The 13,341-nt window shown below is 45.5% G+C and overlaps 1 protein-coding gene across 6 annotated transcripts in view; it reads right to left on the minus strand.

Moving 5' to 3' along the window:
* SYNRG (synergin gamma) overlaps positions 1 to 13,341 on the minus strand; it is a 137,937-nt gene that overhangs the window by 24,365 nt on the left and 100,231 nt on the right. For all 6 annotated transcript variants that reach the window (XM_075589510.1, XM_075589509.1, XM_075589508.1 and 3 more), the window contains 3 exons: positions 6,407 to 6,979; positions 4,699 to 4,862; positions 729 to 782 (listed from right to left, as the gene is read on the minus strand). In XM_075589510.1, the coding sequence (XP_075445625.1) occupies positions 729 to 782; positions 4,699 to 4,862; positions 6,407 to 6,979 (791 nt within the window). The remainder of the gene's footprint in view (positions 1 to 728; positions 783 to 4,698; positions 4,863 to 6,406; positions 6,980 to 13,341) is intronic.

Genomic DNA, 13,341 nt, shown 5'->3' on the forward strand with positions numbered 1-13,341 from the left:
GGTAAGTGAGCTACAGAGGCCTCACGCCTCCTCTGGCATTTAATTTAAATGCTGTGGGGAAGAGCGTGGGGCCTCTGTAACCGCACGCACCCCCCCTAGAAATTCTCCCGCCCCCCCCCCCCCCAGTTTGCGCACCGCTGTTTTAGAGGTCCATGTTAAAATGGACATCAAGGAAAAGATGACACAGAGAGCTCATTTTCATGTCATTACCAATAATCCCTGTCTGCAGTGGGAGCACTGTACGCTAGGAGATAACGGTTTCCAGACCTGTCTCAGACATGTGAATGTGCTCACAAGTGGTTTTTGTTTTTAATGTAGACATGTGCATATACAGATGTAGTAAGACTTCACGTCTTCGGTGGTGCGGCCGCTCGCGGCACCGAAGGATTAATGCTGTGGGGGGTACCATTGAGAAGCATGGACCCACCGCAGCGCCATCATGGCGGACATGGTCCCCAGCGCCGCAGACTTTTGCTTGTTCGTCCACGGCGCTGGGGACAGTAAGCGTTACGGCATCTATATATATTCAGGTGAGATGCCTAGATAAATAATGGTGGTAGTCAAATTTCTCTCTAAAAAGCAAGAAATAGGAAAAAGAAATCCAATACGGTTCCAAAATGGCTAAACTGTCTTTATCTAAATCAATTTAATTAAATGGAAAATCCATAAGATAGCAACTAAATATACAAAACCAGAAAAAGTGCTAAAATTAATGTTTAGAACGTTACCTGAAGAGCACTTTCCAAACACCGCTGCCACTCATATGCATACCTCTCACTCTCCTGCAGGAAAAAGAAAAACATAAGCACAAATAAATATGATAATATTTCATCATTTGTACATTTCCTCCCCCCTTTTTGGTAAATGAAAAACGATTAAAAAAAAACGTGCCTAAAATGTTAATGCTATAAATGATATACTGTATGACAACAAAAATATTAGCAATACTTAGGGTGACCAGATTTTCAAAATGAAAACCCGGGACACATTAAAAAATTATTTATAAAACAAATTACATCACGTGACGCACCCCGTTGCCATGACGAGACACTGACGTCAGGCGGTGACATGTTGCCATGACAATGTGGCATCACGTGATGCCTCGGCGCCATAATACGTCCCGTTGTCATGTCAACTGGATGCCGCGTGACGTCATGGAATGTCTCGATGTTATGGCTATGTGCATTACGTGACGTCGCGCAGACAGACATACACACAGACAGACAGTGACACACACAGTGACACAGTGACACACCCACAGTGACACAGTGACACACACACACACAAACACAGACAGTGACACACACACAGACAGTGACACACACACAGACAGTGACACACACACACACACACAGACAGACAGTGACACACACACACGGACTGACAGTGACACACACACACGGACTGACAGTGACACACACACACGGACTGACAGTGACACACACACACGGACTGACAGTGACACACACACACGGACTGACAGTGACACACACACACGGACTGACAGTGACACACACACACGGACTGACAGTGACACACACACACACACACACACACACACACACACACACACACACACACACACACTGACAGAAACACACACACACACACACACAGACACAGTGACACACACACTCACAGACACAGTGACACACACACAGACACAGAGACACACACACACAGACAGACAGTGACACACACACACACACACAGTGACACACACACACAGGCAGACAGTGACACACACACACAGGCAGGCAGTGACACACACACACAGACAGGCAGTGACACACACACACGGACAGACAGTGACACACACACACACACAGACACACACACACACACACACACAGGCAGTGACACACACACACACACACACACACACACACACACACACACACACACACACACACACACACACACACACACACACACACACACAGACAGGCAGTGACACACACACACACAGACAGGCAGTGACACACACACACACACACACAGGCAGTGACACACACACACACACACACACACACACACACACACACACACACACACACACACACACACACACACACACACACAGTGACACACACACAGTGACACACACACAGTGACACACACACACACACACAGTGACACACACACACAATGCTATAAATGATATACTGTATGACAACAAAAATATTAACAATACTTAGGGTGACCAGATGTTTACTTTCTGAGTATATTAGGGTGACCAGATTTTCAAAATGAAAAACCGGGCCACATTAAAAAATTAGTTATAAAACAAATTACATCACGTGACGCACCCCGTTGCCATGACGAGACACTGACGTCAGGCGGTGACATGTTGCCATGACAATGTGGCATCACGTGATGCCTCGGCACCATAATACGTCCCGTTGTCATGTCAACTGGATGCCGCGTGACGTCATGGAATGTCTCGTTGTTATGGCTATGTGCATTATGTGACGTCGCGCAGACAGACAGACACACAGACAGACAGTGACACACACAGTGACACAGTGACACACACACAATGACACAGTGACACACAGACAGTGACACAGTCACACACACACACAAACACAGACAGTGACACACACACACAGACAGTGACACACACACACACGGACGGACAGTGACACACACACACGGACAGACAGTGACACACACACACGGACAGACAGTGACACACACACACGGACAGACAGTGACACACACACACACGGACAGACAGTGACACACACACACGGACAGACAGTGACACACACACACGGACAGACAGTGACACACACACACGGACAGACAGTGACACACACACACGGACAGACAGTGACACACACACACGGACAGACAGTGACACACACACACACACACACACACACACACACACACACACAGTGACAGAAACACACACACACACAGACACAGTGACACACACACACACAGACACAGTGACACACACACAGACACAGAGACACACACAGACAGACAGTGACACACACACACACACACACACACACACACACACACACACACACACACACACACACACACACACACACACACACACACACACACACAGGCAGTGACACACACACACAGACAGGCAGTGACACACACACACGGACAGACAGTGACACACACACACGGACAGACAGTGACACACACACACACACACACACACACACACAGACAGTGACACACACACACACACACACACACACACACACACACACACACACACACACACACACACACACACACACACACAGTGACACACACACACACAGTGACACACACACACAGTGACACACACACACACAGTGACACACACACACACAGTGACACACACACACACACACACACACAGTGACACACACACACACACACACACACAGTGACACACACACACACACACACACACACAGACAGGCAGTGACACACACACACACACACACAGACAGGCAGTGACACACACACACACACACACACACACACACACACACACACACACACACACACACACACACACACACACACACACACACACACACAGTGACACACACACACACACACACAGTGACACACACACACACACACACACAGTGACACACACACACACACACAGTGACACACACACAGACAGGCAGTGACACACACACACACACACACACACAGACAGGCAGTGACACACACACACACACACACACAGACAGGCAGTGTGACACACACACACACACACACACACACACACACACACACACACACACACACACACACACACACACACACACACACACACACACAGGCAGTGACACACAAACACAATCAGCCAACCTCTGCAAACACACACAAAAATAAGGCCTCTCCCCCCTTGGGGTGGGTAAGGTGCCTGGGAGGTGGGTATAAGGGGGCATGTGGGTTACCTGGGGCCCGTGGATGGGCTGCTGAAGCAGCATAGGTAGCCAGTGTGCAGATGAGGCTGGCAGGCCCGCAGAGCCTAAAGGGAGGGACAGAGGGGCGGAGCCTAAGGAAGGGGAGGACCCGGCATTATTGGAGGAGAGAAGGGAGGGGGGCAGTGCTGAGGGAAGGGCCCGGCTTGCAGCACCTCGTCAAAACTTCGCCCCCCTCCCAGCATTCTCCAACAATCACAGCCGGCATTCTCCTGCTTTCTCACCAACCCCCCCCGCCCGCTTGGGAGGGCAGCCAGCATCCTCTGCTCCCTGCAGCCATCAAAGCCGGAACCCCAAGTAAAAACCGGGACATTTTGAGAATCAATTGAAAACCGGGACAGCACATAAAAAACGGTACTGTCCCGGCTAAACCGAGACGACTGGTCACCCTAACAATACCACAACAATTAGAATTATTGGTTGTATAGGATATAAAAGATGGGGTTCCCTGGAGTCAGGACACATTTTAAGGGTTCATAGCTCCAAAAAGGTTGAAAATCACAGATCTTAAAAATACACTTTCAAGTTTCAGAAGCATATGTATTTACATTTGTTTATGATTTACATGATTTCCCTCCCCCCGTTTTATTATGGGTCTTATCCCATGCACAATTAACATGGTTTAAATTGTACACTGGTCAACTGTTGTACATTAATGACTTCAATCAATGCAGTCTAACTTTATGCTATGTACAGCATTTTATTTCCCCCAGCTGCATTCGTTGTTTATGTTCCTTACCTCCACCTCCCCTGTGAGATCTTTGTACTTGTCCCTGATCACTGGTAAAACTGGCTTCTCGCTTAGTGTGTTGGAGCGGTCTCTAAACGGTTGGTCCAGGGCAGGTGAAGGAGAAGGTCGAGTGATCTCTTTGTCCCCAAGACTCAAGCTTCTCTTATGAGATCCTAAGTGGAACAATAAAATGGAACAATCAAACAGGATATTCAAGGTATCAGTGTCAACATAATTTTTTTTAGACTTGGAAAATGAACTGCTTGCCATTTGCAAAGATATTTAATCGAAGGCATAAAATTAGGCACGTTTAACGTCGCTTTGACTATTTATGAGCTTTTTTATAGTCAGGAGAAATTGCTTTTCTAAACATCTTCTAGAAATTAACATATTGTATAGGTACAGTAACTTCTCTATGCTTAGAGCTTTGCATTGTTTGTTTTTAATACAGCAAATGTAAATTTACAGTAAGTAGTGCTCGTGTGGCACTTGTTCACACTGTCCTTTTATTCATTCATTGCTGTAACAATGGCCTTCTGCATACTAAGGATGTCTGTACCGGTGTTTGAAGAGCTGGTGGGGTATTACAGTTAATGGCTGTATAAAGTAATTACATGAATATTATAATAGCAGAAGCATTATACCATTTGTACCATGCAGCCATATCCTGTATTACTTAACACAGCAGAACATTATATTGGGATGGATCACCATAAATGCTGCTTTACCATGTATGACTGCTATTGTTTACCAGCTATTTTCAAAGGTTGAAAACAGGTTCAAATAAAGGGCACAAGTGCAATAAATTAAAAGGTGAAAATTAGGTAGATAGGACTATACTCATTAAAAACTAAAATATTGAGATCCCTGTTCTTAGAGTTGACCATAACATCTTCCCAGAGGATGAAAGGGAATATGAAACTGGCAGTTAAGTATTCAGAAAATGTTCTAGAATTTTGTCTATCGAGGTAATCCCTAGTGTACATACATCAGCAAGACCATGTTTTGCAGATAAACATGTGTTTGCCAACACATAGTTTATTCATAAAATGTGGATGTTCTGAGGTTCCCTGAGAAGGAGTTGACAGCTAGTGATTAAGAATATGTTTCCTTAGTTTGACATTATGCTCTCTGTCTGGATATCTTGACTCGCTCGCTTTTGCTTTTCTATTGTGTGGAAAATTAAGAAAGTTTGACAAGAAAAAAAATGTATATCTATTTTCTACCCTTGCAAGCATCCATCAGAAAATAATAACAGACACGGGGGTACTCTGCCTATGGTAAATGGGAACATACACTGCTGAACACAGTGACTTTGCTCAAAAGAAGTCACCACCATTAAATTACCATGTTTACAAGCTTGCTTGGAAAAATTGATTGAAAACATAAATTTTTAAGGAATCAGTCATGCAGATATTACTCTGTGTCAATGACTTTTTTTTTGGCTCTGGGGAACAGCAACTTTAAATTCATTAAGCAATACATAATGTACATTCTATAGTAGTGCCATTACTGAGTACATTTGTGCATGCAAGTTTATTTTTTTCATATTTATTAGAGTGGAAGCTGTCTGGTTGTGTTCACATATTTATGTACTACTACAAAATGCAGTGTGGTACCCACCAGAACTATACATAAGCACATTATGATAACTAATTTCATAGTAAAATAAAATGTGAAAAGATGACAGTCAAATGCCGTGTACATGCAGACTCACCTTGAACACAGAGGTCCAACGTTGCAAGTTCACTCTTAATCATTTCTTCGCTCGACTTCACTTTTCCCTGAGTGGTGGCCATTAAGAAGTCAAATTTGCTTATTTTGGGCTTTTCCCTCTGGAATTCACCAAAATCATCAGTGTTTTTTTCCTCTGCAGTGATGCAACTAAAAGATTTCCCCTTGCTTTCAGCATCTTGCCGCAAACCTGAAGTAGAAACGTCCTCCAGGCCTAGCCTGGAGAAGCCAGCATTCACTTCTTCAGCAGGTCCTTTGATGGAATCTTGGAAGCTTGCAAAGCCTGGTAAATTGGCCTCTTGAAGACCATCCTCACTTGAAAATGTGGTTACTTTCGATATAGTGTTTGTAGTAATGTTTTCAGAACTGCCAAATGAAGTCTCTTTCTTTTGGAAAATTGATGTAGAAGAGCGGAAACCACACTCCGAGTTAAGGAAGAAGTTGGGCTGCTTTTTGTTCTGGTTTATTGTATCTTCCTTCTCTGACCAGTCATAGTTTGCCAGGGTGCTTAGTGCAGAGCCATTGCTGTCATTCATGCCTTTAAAATCATCTACATCTAAAATGACAAACAGGACCTCACATGTAGTAAATATCTAGCAATTCTACAAGAAATTTTACCAGCACTAAGAGCCATATTTCTTAAGTGGTACTAAGCATTAAGACAAAGTTCATTCAAACAAATGGGTCCTAAGGCATCTCATAGCGTACCACTGCTTAGAAATTTGAGGCATTATTCAACCATCGCAAAAAAGTAGGAAAATAATAACATTTCCATAAAGCTCACTCATTTGCGATTTCACCATGAAGATAGCTTATGTCAAACCCCTTTACTACTAGGTGCAGCCATGGCGGCCTAATTTTTAAGGATATTTGCTCAAAACAAATTTGTGTTGAACTAAGTACAGTGGATCCAATTAAACACTTAAAGGTGCACTTTTATCTTTATTCGTAACACTATAGAAGGCCACCCTGAATCCCATGGTTGCATATCTTTTTGAAAACAAGATGTACTGTGTTCCAGTTACTGCTTCTCCAAGTAATGTGTGGTGGAAAACAACCTTTTTCTGGGATAGCACACAGCTCTATTAAGAAAGGCTTTCATAAAATATATACATGCCACCATCTGCTTTTTCATAACAGAAGTTTCATGGCTTCCATCTTGGTTGTCTGGGCGATATTACAATTTGCACAGGGGACACCGATTTTTGTTTTTCAAAATAAATATTTGGATGCGATAAATCAAAAAATATATACTTACCAGTTCATCGTTTGTGTACATTTCCCATTTTCTAGAGCACAGTTTTCTTTAATAATTTCATAATGGTTTATTGATGTCAAGACATTCTACAATATTTGCTCCTCCCTTCAAAATGTTTTAAAAAGATTTACACACAGATATGGTCGTGCATGCATTTAAAGCAGCAACATATCCTCGCTGACATTTTCTTGTATGAACATTGCAATAATTTCTCGGAGTCCCCTGGATCCAGAGATGTTTAATTTTGCATTTTGGCTGCAGTTTATGACTTATCTATATTATTACCTTGTGGAATATTTATGTATTCAAAACTCTGTGCTCTTAAAGATGTTGAGGACATACATGGCTGGTCAGCAAAGCCATCGCTGGGTGCTTGCTGTTAATTTTAAACTCCAGGATGTAAAATATCAGAAATGTAATTATCTAAAACCAGGGGAATAGCAGAAGCATGACATGGGTGACCACACTTTGTCCCAACTTTTAACCCTCAACTAGTACTTTAATGTTAAATCCAAGCTTTCACATGCCTAGGACTTGGGAACAAATACAATTGTTTTGGAAGAAAATGTAACATTTATAATGTATTCTGTTAATATCATCATAAATGTGATGACTTGGCATTTCAGTTCACATGCACAGCTTTATCAGGTCCACAAAAACCACAGTGGGCTCAATTTATCACTATTTTTCATTTATTTTTATGACTTGTGAGCACATTCACATGTTTCAGACAGGTCTGCAACCCTGCTTTTCACCATCATCTCCAAGCATACAATACTTCATTGAAGCTAGGGATTCTGGGAAAAGAAATGCAAATGAAATCACACTTTTTTCATATTGAAACCTAAAATTGACCGTCAAAATTGGAAGAGTATTATTGTGATATTACAGATAAATTGACATGAAGCTGTGCGAACATGAAGATTACCTGCTACAGGTAATATGCACCATCATTGATATCACTGATGTCATAAATGACAATCATTGCATGGATTAAATGCTTACTGTACGTTATAGCTTGCATTTTATTTTTTACTCTGAGAATGGTGGCTGGGTATGGAAGTGTGACACCTCTTCATGGTAGTTTCAAGAACTGTTCATGTGAACCATCGATTTCTACTTAATACTAGTTTAATGTGAGGTTAAAAAAAGCTCGACTAGTTTTATTTTATTTTATAATAATTTTTGCAAAGGGATATTACTTTTAAACGATTAAAAAACAAAACCGGTTTCTTACTTTTTAGGAATTAGCAAATGCCAGTTTCAATGAGAAACATTGCTGCAAGATACTGTACTTACATCAATAAAGAAATGAAAAGGGAGAGAAGAGCAAAGCATTGGAATTTAGCATTAATTAAAATGTGTCCCACTGAATTGCGTTAATAAACCTGCCTATGTAAAACGACATTTTAATGTTTGTTTCATACATTTTTATATGTATTTTATGTTCAACAGCTACGAATATGTAAGGCCAAAAGCCATATTCTGACTGGCACAAAAACCAATTGCTGGTAGTATAAGATGTCACACTGATTTGCCAAAGTAAATACTGGTTGTATTTAGCAATACTGGTGTCAGCAAAGCATCGAAACGCAGTTTTGCAATGTAATTTGAGATAAAAAAAAGCACTGCAAAAAATATTCACATTTTTCTGTTTAGTATCATCTAATTGTACAAATATGAGTCTTATAGATGTACTAGCTGAGAGACCCGGCGTTGCCCGGGATGTAAATGCGTAATAGGTAGTATTATTTATAAATCGTGGAACAATAGGCGAGTATTTGTTGTAAAGGTTTGGGGGGGGGGAGAAAGGGGAGCGGGGCGGGGGGGGAGAAAGGGGAGCGGGGCGGGGGGGGAGAAAGGGGAGCGGGGCGGGGGGGGAGAAAGGGGAGCGGGGCGGGGGGGGAGAAAGGGGAGCGGGGCGGGGGGGGAGAAAGGGGAGCGGGGCGGGGGGGAGAAAGGGCAGCGGGGGGGAGAAAGGGGAGCGGGGGGGAGAAAGGGGAGAGAAAGGGGAGCGGGGGGGAGAAAGGGGAGCGGGGGAGAAAGGGGAGCGGGGGGGAGAAAGGGGAGCGGGGGGGAGAAAGGGGAGCGGGGGGGGAGAAAGGGGAGCGGGGGGGGAGAAAGGGGAGCGGGGGGGGGAGAAAGGGGAGCGGGGGGGGAGAAAGGGGAGCGGGGGGGGAGAAAGGGGAGCGGGGGGGGAGAAAGGGGAGCGGGGGGGGAGAAAGGGGAGGGGGGGGAGAAAGGGGAGCGGGGGGGGGAGAAAGGGGAGCGGGCAGGGGAGGGAAAGGGGAGCGGGGGAAAGGGGAGCGGGGGGGAAAGGGGAGCGGGGGGGGGGGGAAAGGGGAGCGGGGGGGGGAAAGGGGAGCGGGGGGGGGAAAGGGGAGCGGGGGGGGGAAAGGGGAGCGGGGGGGGAAAGGGGAGCGGGGGGGGGAAAGGGGAGCGGGGGGAAAGGGGAGTGGGGGACGGGAAAGGGGAGTGGGGGACGGGAAAGGGGAGTGGGGGACGGGAAAGGGGAGTGGGGGACGGGAAAGGGGAGTGGGGGACGGGGGAAAGGGGAGTGGGGGACGGGGGAAAGGGGAGTGGGGGACGGGGGAAAGGGGAGTGTGGGACGGGGGAAAGGGGAGTGTGGGACGGGGGAAAGGGGAGTGTGGGACGGGGGAAAGGGGAGTGTGGGACGGGGGAAAGGGGAGTGGGGGACGGGGGAAAGGGGAGTGGGGGACGGGGGAAAGGGGAGTGGGGGACGGGGGAAAGGGGAGTGGGGGACGGGGGAAAGGGGAGTGGGGGACGGGGGAAAGGGGAGTGGGGGGGGAAAGGGGAGTGGGGGGGGAAAGGGGAGTGGGGGGGGGTGGAGAGCAGTGGGCATATGTATTGTCATAATTTATGTATGGGCATTTCCCCCCCCTCCTCCGTGCGTCCGTCCCCCTGCTGGTTCGGCTGGTGGCCCCCCCCCGTTCCCCGTGACTCCCCCCCCGTGACTCCCCCCCCCATTCCCTGTGACTCGCCCCCCCGTTCCCCGTGACTCGCGCTCCCCCCCCCCCCCCCCGGCGCCCGCTTGGTCCCCCGATGTGCCATCCTGCTGAGTGAGGCGTGCAGGCGGCGGCAGGAAGCGCCCTGTGTGGGCCTGAGACTCGCGCTCCCCCCCCCCAGCGCCCGCTCGATGTGGCGTCCGGCTGAGCGGCGGTAGGAAGCGCCCTGTGTGGGCCTGAGGCTGAGGCGGGACGCGCAGTGGGCCTGAGGCTGAGGCGGGACGCGCAGTGGGCCTGAGACTGAGGCGGGACGCGCAGTGGGCCTGAGGCTGAGGCGGGACGCGCAGTGGGCCTGAGGCTGAGGCGGGACGCGCAGTGGGCCTGAGGCTGAGGCGGGACGCACAGTGACTTACCTGAGCGGGTGGTAGCGCCGGGGAGGTAAGGGAGCGGCTGGGGTAGGAGGGCCGCGCTTCCCGTCCGGAGCCAGTGCAGGGCGGCGCACGTGATGGGGGGGCGGACAGAGGGGGTGTGTGTGTGTGTATAGAGCTGCAGTGTTGTGTGTGTGTGTGTGTGTGTATAGAGCTGCTGTGTTGTGTGTGTGTGTGTGTGTATAGAGCTGCTGTGTTGTGTGTGTGTGTGTGTGTATAGAGCTGCTGTGTTGTGTGTGTGTGTGTGTGTGTGTGTATAGAGCTGCTGTGTTGTGTGTGTGTGTGTGTGTGTGTGTGTGTGTGTGTGTCCCGTCACTCCGCCTCAGGCCAATGAGAGGTGTGCGGGGGCGGCCGGCCCAAGGGACCAATGAGATTTCCCCTAGGGACACCGGACATCCAGGCAGGCAGGCATACAGTGCTTTCACTAATATAGTATAAGATATATTTCTTACACTTCCCTTAAAAGGAAGACTCTGTGTCTATGCCTTACAATAAAGGCTGGCAAATCTTAGGAATGGGCAAATGAGATTTACATTGGTCCCACACAATTAGTTCATTTAAAATGACAAATAAAATAGTTCAATGTTTGTGAAACACCAATGCAAAGGATCTAAATCTGGTAACCATTTGATTTTGCTTCCTTGTTAAACATGTGATTTTGAGGATTTCACAATATGTTCTCTCTAAGGAAATCTAAATCCTAGCCCTTTGTTCTTCTAAGAGTTGTTACAACAAAGCAGAAAATACCAGCCACATAACACCAAGATTGTTTAAAAATGTTTGATCTATGTTTTAAAAGCTAGAACGGCGGAAAATAAACCTTACAGACATTATAGAAACGAATAGCTTATTGAAAAAGTGTTTCACACCAATATTTCCCCAACTGCTTCACAATCAAGTTTATGATAAAGATCAAAACTTGGAAAGTATGCTCCGTTTGTGGAAGAAAAAATAATTATCATTTTGGACCAGCAATGTAATACAACACAGACTCTGGACACATTTGCAGTGTGTTGCATGTTGTGGTCACACCAGGTCGTCAATAACCAATGCTCTTCTCCATAGCAAGGATCGCTCTGGTTTGTAGTGGGAGTTAGCAAAAGGAATGAGTGAAGGTGATGAGAAGCTTTAAAAACTCTGGCCAATAATGTCTCTGGTCTCTTATCTATTTGCTTTTACGGGCCAAAGGCACGACATAGGGCTGAAGCAAACGAATAACATATCCATTCGAATGGAAGTCAGGCGCATAACGTAATTTGTAAATATTTTTTAAACATTTTATGTTTTCAGTGTAACCAAATGCTTTGGAATTATTTCGTTTTACAATCTTTACCCACTGTCTTTTAGAAGACTGTGTTGATCTTAGAATCTACACGTAAACTAGCAATTATTTGTTCTTTGTACAGTAGCTAAAATGAATGGGGTTCATGAAGCAGACCCCCTGCTACAATCCTAACAACAACAAAAAACGGCTCACTGATTACTCCTTCAAAAGTTACACTTTTAATAAGTAAATATGGTTAAACATTTCAAAAGTGCTTTGAATTAGTAATGTTCTAAATGCCAAAATACATTATAAAATTCAATCAACATTAAAACTTATTTTTTTTACCAGACCTAGTCCTATATGATACATAGTGATCTACCTTTTGCTGTTTGAATAACGACAACACAATAATTACTTAGAGTATATTGAAAATGTACCTGTAGATTCAAGGACCATGTACTGCCCTTGGATTATAAAGAGATTGAAAACAACATCCAAAGCATATCGTTACCATGGAAGCATTATTTGTTTAAAATATAAACTAAAACATACTTGCCTGGTTTATTGTTAAAGGCATCAATCCCCCACATTTACCCTATTAAACCACAAGCCAATAGCATTGGTTCACTTTGGATTCTAGGAAGGACCACCCTTCATCTTTGGTACCCCACCGGATAACTTAAGAGAAGTGATGTATGTGGAGAAATAAAGGACAACCAAGGAGAAACAAAACAAAAGTAAACAGAAGATATGTCAATGAAATGTGTGGTTATTACAGTAATTTTCAGTCTTTCATGGCAGTGGTCAGGTAAGGGTTAATCCCACCCCCCACTGCTTTGTAGGACAGAAAATATTCTTCCTGCAGGTAGCAGCTCCTACGTAATGCTCTTCCTACCTGCAGTTAGTCTCGCAATCTTTCAAAGCTGAAAAACATAACTAAAATCGGTTAATAGAGGTACTGTAGGAACAAATAGGTGACCACTGCCATGTTTGGACTCC

This window comes from Ascaphus truei, chromosome 3, assembly GCF_040206685.1.
Source record: "Ascaphus truei isolate aAscTru1 chromosome 3, aAscTru1.hap1, whole genome shotgun sequence".
Taxonomy (NCBI): Eukaryota; Metazoa; Chordata; class Amphibia; order Anura; family Ascaphidae; genus Ascaphus; species Ascaphus truei.